Source organism: Zea mays, chromosome 3 (assembly GCF_902167145.1).
Source record: "Zea mays cultivar B73 chromosome 3, Zm-B73-REFERENCE-NAM-5.0, whole genome shotgun sequence".
NCBI lineage: Eukaryota > Viridiplantae > Streptophyta > Magnoliopsida > Poales > Poaceae > Zea > Zea mays.
Window position 1 is genome coordinate 191010178 of NC_050098.1, and position 10770 is coordinate 191020947.

The 10770-nt window shown below is 52.2% G+C and overlaps 1 protein-coding gene across 1 annotated transcript; it reads right to left on the reverse strand.

Annotated features, from left to right (window-relative positions):
* Positions 1–9071: 9071 nt before the first annotated feature.
* Positions 9072–10046, reverse strand: LOC100281104 (GTP binding protein). Its single transcript, NM_001154023.2, has one exon. The coding sequence runs from the start codon at positions 9870–9872 to the stop codon at positions 9234–9236; it is 639 nt and encodes a 212-aa protein (NP_001147495.1). The 5' UTR covers positions 9873–10046; the 3' UTR covers positions 9072–9233.
* Between the last annotated feature and the right edge of the window lie 724 nt (positions 10047–10770).

Sequence of the window (10770 nt, forward strand, 5' to 3'; positions counted from 1 at the left end):
CTGAGGATATTTTTTCTTCGAGGGACCTAGAACTTCACTGATGAAGTAAACAGGATGTTGTACCGGATAGGCATGCCCTTCTTCCACTCGCTCGACTACCAACGCAGTGCTTACCACGTGAGTCGTGCAAGAGATATACATCAGCAAATCTTCAGCCGGTTGAGTCGGCGTAGCTCGCCGGGGCGGTTTCAATACTGGTGGTGTCGTCAAGAATTTTTTCAGTGCATCTAAAGCTTCTTGTGCTTCTGAAGTCCACTGAAACTTGTCCACCTTCTTGAGTAGCTTGTAAAATGGCAAACCTTTCTCTCCCAGTCTGGATATAAATCTGCTCAGAGCTGCCATACATCCAGTGAGTCGATGAACCTTCTTTTGTGACCGAGGAGCTTCCATCTTCATGATAGCTTCAATCTTTTCTAGATTAGCCTCAATTCCCCGGTGGCTGACGATAAATCCGAGCAGCTTTCCTGCTGGTACCCCGAAAACGCATTTTTCAGGATTGAGCTTCCATCTATATCTTCTCAGGCCGTTGAAAACCAGCTGTAAATCTTCGATGAAGTTTTCCGAATTCTCTGTTTTGATCACCACGTCATCAACGTAAGCCTCCACACGCTTGCCCCAGTGATCGGCTAGGCATGTTTGAATGGCTCTCTGATAAGTCGCTCCAGCGTTTTTGAGGCCGAACGGCATGGAGGTATAACAGAAAGCACCAAACGGGGTGATGAACGCCGTTTTTTCCTCGTCTTCTTTTGCCAAACTGATCTGATGATACCCGGAATAGCAATCTAAGAAAGACAGCACAGAACATCCAGTGGTGGAATCCACCACTTGATCTATCCTCAGGAGCCCGAAGGGATCCTTCGGACAATGTTTGTTGAGATCAGTGTAGTCGACGCACATGCGCCAATCCACTTTATTCTTTTTGAGTACAAGAACAGGGTTGGCTAACCACTCGGGGTGTAATACTTCTCTAATAAATCCAGCCGCGACCAAGCGAGCTAACTCGGCACGAATGGCCTCTCTCTTGTCGGGCGTGAAACGACGCAGCTTTTGCCGAATCGGCCTCGCCTGAGGATAGACCTTCAATTTGTGCTCGGCCAGTTCTCTTGGGACTCCCGGCATATCCGCAGGTTGCCATGCAAATACGTCTCGGTTATCTTGCAGGAACTGGACGAGCGCGCTTTCCTATTTGTCATTCAAACTGGAGCTGATGATGGCTGTCTTGCGCTCATCAGCAAACCCCAGGTTGATCCGCTTGGTTTCTTCAGTCGGCCGCATAGAGGTCACGGCCTGAGCTTCGTTTGCCGGTACGGCGAGGTCTTCCTCAGGCTTAGAGTTCGCCGGCGTAGAAGGAACCGTTGACGGCTTGGTGGTGAGGGCTGCTTGGATGGCCACTCGGAAACATTCTGCGGCGCCTTGGAAGTCGGCGCGCACAGTTATGATTCCTTGCGGTCCTGGCATCTTCAGTATCATGTATGTATAGTGCGGAATGGCCATGAATTTGGCCAGCCCCGGCCTCCCGATGATGGCGTTGTACCCGCAATCGAAGTTCGCCACCTCGAACCTCAGGAACTCGGTTCTGTAGTTCTCCGGAGTCCCGAAGGTGACCGGCATGTAGATGTGGCCCAGCGGGTATTCCCCTTCCGTCGGCACGATGCCGAAGAAAGGAGTGTCTGATTTGTGGAGCTCTTTGAGATGAACTCCCAAGCCTTGGAGCGTACGGGGGAAGGTGACGTTGATGCTGCTCCCCCCGTCCACTAACACCTTCTTTACCCGGCTCTCTCGGATCACCGGATCGATGAGGAGCGGGTACTTGCCTGGATGGTCGAAGTTGAGACATTGATCCTCCCGAGTGAAAGTGATCGGGTGCTCCGACCACCGGTATGGGGCGAGCGGTCCGGTGGTCGCCACCAGTATCTGGCGGTCGTTGAGCTTTTGTTGTCTTGTGTTCTCCTGCGACCCATGTCCACCGAAGATGACGTTGACCTCCCTGTCAACGCGTGGGAAAGCTCCTCCTCCCCCCTCCTCCTGCTGATGGGGCTGTCGTGGTTCATCTGGTCCTCCCCTCGGCGGAGGAGGCGGTAGAGGTTGGAAGGGTCGGCCATGCCCGACGGAGTGCTTGAAGTCCCGACAGTTACGGAGAGTATGGCGCATGTCCTTGTGGTACGGGCACTGGGCGTCGAGGATGTCGTCCAGCGTGCGCTCGCCTCCACGAGGCCCTCCTCGGGCGCGAGAGGCAGGTGGTCCGGCGGCGTGTACTTCTTCACGAGGCCTCTTCTCCCAGCGTTTGTCGGGTGGCTGGTTCGCGTCGCGTCGTGGTGCTGTCGGTGCAGGCTTTGCTCCTCCAATGAGATCCTGGGCCCGCTCGTCGGCGGTGATGTAGAGGTCGGCTTCCCGGAACAGCTCCTCGGAGGTAGTCGGCGCCTTTTGTAGTATGGCTCGGACGAAAGCCGAGTCATTGGATCCTCTGTAGAAGTCCTCGATCACGACCGCCTCCGTGACCTCGGGGATGCGGTTTCTCATGGTCTGGAACCTTTTGAGGTACGACCGGAGAGTCTCATCCCCCCGGCGCTTGATGCATTTGAGGTCCCATGGTTGCGCTGGCTTGTCGGAGAGAGACTGGAAGTTGGCGGTGAAACGTCGACTGAAGTCTCCCCAGTCGTCGATGCAGTGTCGGGGTAGATGTCGTAGCCACTGCAGCGCATCTTGCCCAAGGACGATGGGTAGATACGCGGTCATGACGTCTTCGGATGCTCCGGCAGCCCGAGCAGCGGTGGTGTAGACGGCTAACCAACCCCCTGGATCCTGCTTAGGTTCATATTTGTCGACATTGGATACCTTGAAGTTGGGAGGCCATTGGATTGCCCTAAGGCGCGGAGTAAGAGCGGATACTCCGCATGTGTCCTCCTGTCGTCGGGGATGACGTCTGTCCCGGGGAGGGGAGTGGTGGTGGTGGTTCCTCGACCGTCCCCGGGTGGTACCGCCAGTTGAAGTTGTTGCCGACTCAGTCCTGGTGGCCTGGCTTTGAGTCGGGAAGCCATGATCTCGGTCATACTCCTCTCGACGGCGAATTTCGTTCTCATGCCGCCGTTCGCGTGAAGCATTGATAGAGCTTCGCGCGTCTCGGCGACTGTTGATGGCGTGTCGCAAATCGTTCGGCGGGTGAGCGAGCGGTAGAAGATGGTTGGCTGCCTGAGTGAACAGGCGTCGGTATCCCTCGGCGTCGGGAGTCCGAGGAAGTCCGTCAGCTATCCGAGCTAGAACGCCTCCGACCTCGCTCGGCGTGTTCATAGCTCGGGCGAAGTCGGGGTTCAGGTTGCGCCCGAAGAGCGGATTCTACCGGCGTTGCCTTGCATCTTGCTCGGCTTGCTCCTGAATCCGTCGGCGATCACGTCGTCGGGAGTTCCTTCGTTCCCTGAAGACGCGTTCTTCCGGAGTTTCTCCTACCTCCGAGACCTCGTCTCGCGAGACAGGCTGCTCCGGATCCCGTTCCCCGGCCGCGTGATGTCGTCGAACGTTCCTGCGTCGGTTCCTCCGTCGGCGGGATTCTCGTTGAGGTGGTTCTTCTCCAGGCGCGGTCGGTTCGTCGTCAGAGACGGCGGGCGACTCTACTCTCCCGATGAAGAGGACGTCGGGGTAGAATGGTACTGCTGTCGTGGCGACTTTCTTTCCGTTTTCCTTTGAGGCCGGAGGAACGGGAAGAACGACTTGCCTTTCCCTGGTCTCCTTCTTTCTCGCGACCCGTGTCCATTCTTTCATCGGGGAAGTAGACAGCGGAGTCTTCCGGGTCAGCGAGCTTCTCGCTCCAGCCTTCCCGGAGATGATCTTTTTCCGAAGAGCCGGAGGTAGCGTCTTTCCAGCATTTTCAGAGTTTGTTGGAGGAGATTTCTGCTCCGGCAGATCTGCGAGGCGGTGTAGAATTCCTTCTTCATCCGCTACAGATGAGATTGTCCCGAAGCAGAATACAGATCCGGGACGCACGACGATCTTGCTGTGGAAGGTGACGGCCATTGAGCTAGCTTGGATTGTCGACACACCCCCTACCTGGCACGCCAGCTGTCGGTGTTTTGGGTCCGACCGCACACCCGGGGTTGCCCCTCAAGATGTTTTTAGGAGTAGGACGGTGTCGACAACTGTAGCAAAATGGTTCGTGCCGATCGCACGAGGGACAATGGACAAGATTTGCAGGTTCGGGCCGCTTAGAAGTGCGTAACACCCTACGTCCTGGTGAGTATATGAGCGTGGTTACAAGAGGACTCTCTGGATTGAGGGCGCAGAGAGTTTACGTGGGTGGCTAAGTAAAATAGGGTCGATCGATCTGAAGGGGTGCCCCCTAGGCCTTATATACTCGACCGTGGGGCAGTACATGTGGATATGATAACAACAAGTAGCTAAAAGATAGTGAACCTCCTGAGTTTATCCCTACATAACCCTCACCGACTTATCCTCGCATGGCTCCGATGCATGGGGGCTTCAGCGCGGGAAAGTCGGGTCTCTGTTGCGATTTATTCGTTCGACGTTGTGGGCCGTCCGGGTTTGCACCAATCCAGTCTCACGTCTTCTCTTCTTTGTCGGTTGTCTTTCCCTAGGCCCACGAAAGAATGACCTTACGAATTATTGGGCCCTTGGGCCTTTCGTGAGGCCTTTTACTTCTTTAGTGGACCCAGGGGATATCTATCCCCCACAGCTGGCTCTAGCGAACTTGCTGCTCTCGGGACTTCGACGGCGGTGTACGGCTATAAATCACCGGACTGTCCGGTGGTGCACCGGACTGTCCGGTGAGCCGTTCACAGGCGAAGTCGTCGCTCTCGGGAAGTGATTGACGGCGTACGGCTAAAAATCACCGGTCTGTCCGGTGGTGCACCGGACTGTCCGGTGAGCCAACGGTCAGCCGGGCCAACGGTCGGCCGAGGATTCCGCGCGTGACGCGTGGTCGAGCCAGCGGTCACATTGGAGCACCGGACAGTGTCCGGTGCGCCAACGGCTCTGAATCTTCAACAGTCGGCTTCGCCAAATAAGGAAAGAAATCCGCACCGGACAGTGTCCGGTGGTGCACCGGACTGTCCGGTGCGCCAGGCGACAGAAGGCAAGAATTGCCTTCCTGGAATGCTCTCAACGGCTCCTAGCTGCCTTGGGGATATAAAAGGGACCCCTAGGCGCATGGAGGAGTACACCAAGCATCCTTAGAGCATTGTTGATCACTCACACTTCATTCTTGCGCACTTGTTCGACATTCTTAGTGATTTAAGCTCCGTTCTAGTGAGAACCTCGTGATAGTCTTTTGAGCTCAAGTCTGGGTCTTGTGTGTGCGTATTTGCTGTGATTTTTGTATCTTGTGTGAGTTGCTCATCCCTCCCTTACTCCGTGCTTCTTTGTGAACATCTTTGTAAGGGCGAGAGACTCCAAGCTGTGGAGATTCCTCGCAAGCGGGATATAGTAAAGCTAAGCAAAACACTGTGGTATTCAAGTGGGTCTTTGGACCGCTTGAGAGGGGTTGATTGCAACCCTCGTCCGTTGGGACGCCACAACGTTAAAGTAGGCAAGTTTGTACTTGGCCGAACCACGAGATAAACCATTGTGTCTATCTCTGTGTTGATCTCTTTGTGGTTATTGTGTTTTTGCTAAGACTCCACTCTAGCCACTTGGCATTATTGTGCTAACTCCTAATCAAGTTTTGTGGCATTAAGTTTCAAGTTTTACAGGATCACCTATTCACCCCCCCTCTAGGTGCTCTCAGGGGCTACACCCATTGGGTGCACCTTCGGCGCACCCAATGAATCATTATCTCGGATCAAGACAATGCTGACCTCTAAAGCATAGGGTAAGATCAATGCAAGGTTAACCTCCGACAAAATACAAGTGGAAGATGAAGGTGACTTCTGATAATACTCAAAGTGAAGACCTTCGAGTGGATTATTTTCAAAAATCCACTCGAAGCTCGGGGGCTACACCCATTGGGTGCACCTTTGGTGCACCCAATGAAGTTCGAAGTCCTGCAGTACGAAATGCTGACCTCAGAAGCAAAAGTCTAAGACAAAACACCAACTTTCAAGTGATAAAAGCAGAAGGAGACAGTAAGGAATCATTTTTACCATATCACCCAAAAAGTACTTCCTGTTACAAACAAAGACCGCAAGCTGGACTTAGGATCTCTGGGCCGATTATTTCAAAATCAACCCAAAGATCGGGGGCTTGTGGGGGACAGATATCTCTCGGGTCCACTGGAAGGATAAAATACCTCACGAAAGGCCCAAGGGTCCAATAAGTCGTAAGGTCATCCCTTCGTGGGCCTGGGGAGGAACGACCAGTGAAGCAGATCGACATAAGGCTGGGTCGGAACAAGCTCAGACGACCTAATGATCTCGAGCGAGTAATCACAACAGAGACCCGATCTCCCCGCGCTGGAGGCCCGTACAACGAACCGAGCGAAGATGGGTCGGCGGAACTATAGGAAGATAGACTCAATCGATTTACTATTTCTTAGGTGCACGTGATTATCATATCTGCATGTACTGCCCCACAGTCGAGTATATAAGGCCTAGGGGGCACCCCTTCAGAGGAAATCGAACTCACCACTTAGCCATCCACCCCAGCTTCATATGCATTAGAGAATCACCTTGTAACTCACCATATACAACACTCTCGCCAGGACATAGGGTATTACGCACTTTAAAGCGGCCCGAACCTGTAAATCATTGTCTGCCGTCTCTCGTGCAACTAGCACGAACCATTGAACTACAGTTGACAACACCGTCCTACTCCTAAAAGCACCTTGAGGGGCAACCCCGGGTGTGCGGTCGGACCCAAAACACCGACACATATGAAATACTTTTTTAATTGCAAACTGCACTATTTATATAGTAAAGCCTAAAATAGGAGATATAGATGAATAAGCTGACGAAGAGCATGTATGTTTCAGCTTTTCCTGACGTGTTTTTTTTTAAATTCTGGCTGTGGAGGAGAATTTGAGTATCAACAGAATTACATGCAAAGAAAGATAAAGAGATTTAGGGTTTAGGATCTAGAAAATAATAGCTTCTATTATCACGATAACTTGATCGGTTTTGACTTCACGTTAATTTTGAATGGTTTTAACTAGAATTATTTTTCCTTAAAAACATGTTGAAAATTCAAACGTTTGGCAGGCTGCAACAGTTTATGACGATCAAAAACTGAAAAAGCTAAAATGAACACCTGTTAGATATGACTTTAATAGTTTTTACTGTTTTTATAATATTTTATTTATATAGATTATAGCTGCAGCAATACGAAAGCCTTGTGCCTGCAACTAGAGATGGCAATGGGTACCCGATACCCGAAACCCGGTGGGTTTTTGCTCTATTAGGGTACGGGTTTGGGTCAATTTCTCTACCCATGGGTTTGTTAATTGGTTCAAATGGAAACCCAACGGGTACGTGGGCATGGGTCTGTTCTTCCACTACCCATACCCGCAAACCCATGGGTTTTTAAAACCCGCCTTAAAATCAACATTCCTTATAAATATGTCTCATAATATTATTAATTGAATATGTTCTAATTGAAATAAACTTCATGTAACAAATTTTAGGCTAAAATTAGTTATCACTTGTTCCTTTTATGCTAGCTTATTAATGTATTGATTATCATTTACATGATGAATTATTTTTTATGTTGATGTTAGTGGGTATGGGAAACCCATTGGGTACCCGAAACCCGCATGAGTATGGGTTTGGGCAAAATTTTATACCCGTCATGGGTATGGGTTTTTTAGCGGGCGTATTTTTTCTTCGCGAGTACGGATTTGGGGAAGTAATACCCAGCGGGTTTTTACCCATTGCCATCTCTACCTGCAACGCTGTACGTACTAATGCAGGACTTCTGTTAGAGCTGGGCAGGGATGCTCCTGTTCTTGCTCGTCTCTGGTAATTGGTGACTTTTGGTCGTAGTCGTTTCTCGAAACTTCCAGGGAGTCTTTCGGTTGTTGAAAATCGAGAAGGTGTCAGAAAAATATACTCCAACAGGTCTCTCAGCTTTTGGGCTTTCGGCTTCGGCCTGGCCTGCTAGCACATATGATTACTTGGGCTTACCTTGGAAAGAATAGTTTGTTGGGCCTAGTGTTGCTGGGTTCTGAAATGTGTAGGCGACACCTGGCCTCGTCCTCGTGCTTTGTTGTGTGCTCACGAGATTTCTGAAGCCTTTTTACACAACCGTGCGTTGCATGTGTAATGTGTTTTATACACACAAACAAGCACTGTGTCACTGTGTGTTGCATATTATTGCATCGGCTATCGAGACCGGCGTAGCGTGCACTGATGGGCCTATCTCAGCTTGTCAAATTCTTATGGTGTAACATGTGTCATTTAGATCTAATTAATTCGTCGATTTGATACGGGTACACGGTAACTTCTTCATAATTAGTCTGTAAATCTGTTGAACGAACACTTCCCTTACTCAAGCTAACCTGCGCCGTGGACACTGCTATATGCATGCAATGCAAGAATCGTGAGAAGATTCATCGCACAAACTACATGTAAACACAAAACGCCGACGATCAGCTACAGGATGCGTACCTGTGTATCTTTCGGCGCTCGGCTCTATCATGGAGCTGGACTGAATGACCACCTGGTATATCTGGAAAGCAGCGAGGCACCAGCCTGCCTGTCTCTACTCTCTAGTAGCAGGAGGATGGCAGTGGCAGGGTCCCGGGCGAGAAACGACTCGATTGTCCTATCTGGGCAACCCGCATGCAAAAGCGACCAAAATCGTTGCTCCAAGCGTGAAATTCGACATGTCCATGTTTGATGTTTACTACCAGAGTAGAAGCCGACGCAGGAAGCTGTGTCAGTGTTGCTTTTGGCTTCGACAACCTGACGTGCCCAAAAATAGCACTCGAGTGGATCAAGACGCAGGGATCAAACAAGGTGTGCTAAAACAAGTACATAAAGGACAAAATTTCGCCTTCAGAAATCGGACAGTAGTACATAACGTTCCTCGAGGTATTTACAACTCTGTCCCTCTTGTGCCAAACGAAGAGAATCGAGAGGGAATTCATAATTTCTTTTTTTAAAAAAAAAAACTCAATTGGGAGCAGGGTATTTTGGGAGTAAGCACGCAAGAACAGGAATTGCTTTCATGCCAATAAACGATGCCCAGGCAGATCGAGTCATCAGCATCTCCAGTGATAATTCACAACCCCAAGTCCAGGGGCAAAAAAACCTATCTAAACTGAATTTGAACACAAGAAAGAAAACATGAATCTATGGCGAGGACCAGCTCCTGAGGAGCGACGGCCTCCCAAACAGCTGGTCGAGCGCCACGACCACGGCCATGGCGAGCGACACGTCGACCCCCGGCTGCACCACGAGGCGGAACACGTCCGAGCCGACCGCCTCCTTGGGCTGCACCTCCGCGACGGCGCGGCGCTGGTGGGCGTCGTACACCACGCAGCGGCGGCGCGCGTAGGACCCCTCCACCTCGTACGCGGGCAACGCGGCGGCCCCAGCTGCGGCGGGCACGGCGGCGCACGGCGTGACGCGCGCCACCGACTTCCCGCCGCCGCCGCCGCGCTTGACGGCGTACGCGGGCCGCCGCGTCTCCTCGCCCGCGTAGATGAGCCACTGCTCGCCGGACAGGCTGAGGCGCCTGCGGCGCACGGTGAAGGCCGGGCGGCCGGCGGGGTCCATGAGCACGACCTCGGCCTCGGCGTCGTAGCTGTCGGCGCGGTACGCCAGGTCGCCCCTGGCGTCGAACACCGTGTACCCCCGGCAGTTGAACAGCAGCGACTTGCGCCACACCGTCAGCGACGTCTCCTCGCCCTCGCCGCCCGCCGCCGCTGCGGCGGCTCCCTCAGCCGGCGACGACGACGACAGCAGCACGTTGGGGTGGACCTTCGCCATGCGTCGTCTATCGAAACTCTTGGGTCCCCGAGATCGAGCGGATCGTCAGCCTGGGGCGAGCTCGATGGACTCCCCCTCCCAGTCCCAGCTGGTCGTTGCTAGGTAGCAGTCAGGCTTGGCTAGCGAGGCAGCTATAGACAGGTCTTGTTGGCTGCTTAATTTGAGGCTGGTAGTGGTAGGGGAGGTGGTGGGGAGGTCTGTATATATACAGGGGCAAGCGAACAAACAAGGCATGTTGCCCCCCCTAATAACGTGTGTGGGGCACGGTGACGACATGGGATGCCGGTGAAGCTCGGCTCGCTCATAACGGCAAAGCAGCCCGGGGCGGGCGGTGTAATCTCGGTAGGCCACGAGCAACAGTGCAGCTTAAAAACGACGAGACATCAAAAGGATTATATAGATAGATATTTCGATCCCTGTGGACGACGCGAGCATATCAGTTCTAAACAGTTCGATCCACCGAAACAGACTAAAAATCCGTAGAGCTGAGCCAATTGCCTGCCATGCCAAACGTTTCTTGCGTGCTAAATGTGGTGGATTACGTGAACGAAGGGCTTTTATTTATTTTTGTTTGCTTCGGTTTGCAGTTTATATGTTTATCTCGGAAGATAATTAATGCACGCGATTACGCACAGAAACGTGGACGCGTTACCGGCTCGACTTGGACGCAAACTATTCATTATGCCCGGCAGATTGCTGCTAGGGTCGTCGCGCCGTAGTAGAAATTGCTAACAAATTAATTGGGCGGGACAGGGCTGGGTGGACACGCGGCGGCAGACCAAGCTTTGGGCGGGTAGAATTTAGCTGGAACCGTACCGCGAGAAGGGGACGTACGCGTACGCCCTCCTTGACCGGGGCTGGTCGGCCAAATTTTATTGCAAATGTGTTAAGTATATGT

What these genes read in the sequence shown, in the direction of transcription:
- LOC100281104 (NM_001154023.2), bottom strand. Translation starts at nt 9,872, where the DNA reads ATGGCGAAGGTCCACCCCAACGTGCTGCTGTCGTCGTCGTCGCCGGCT.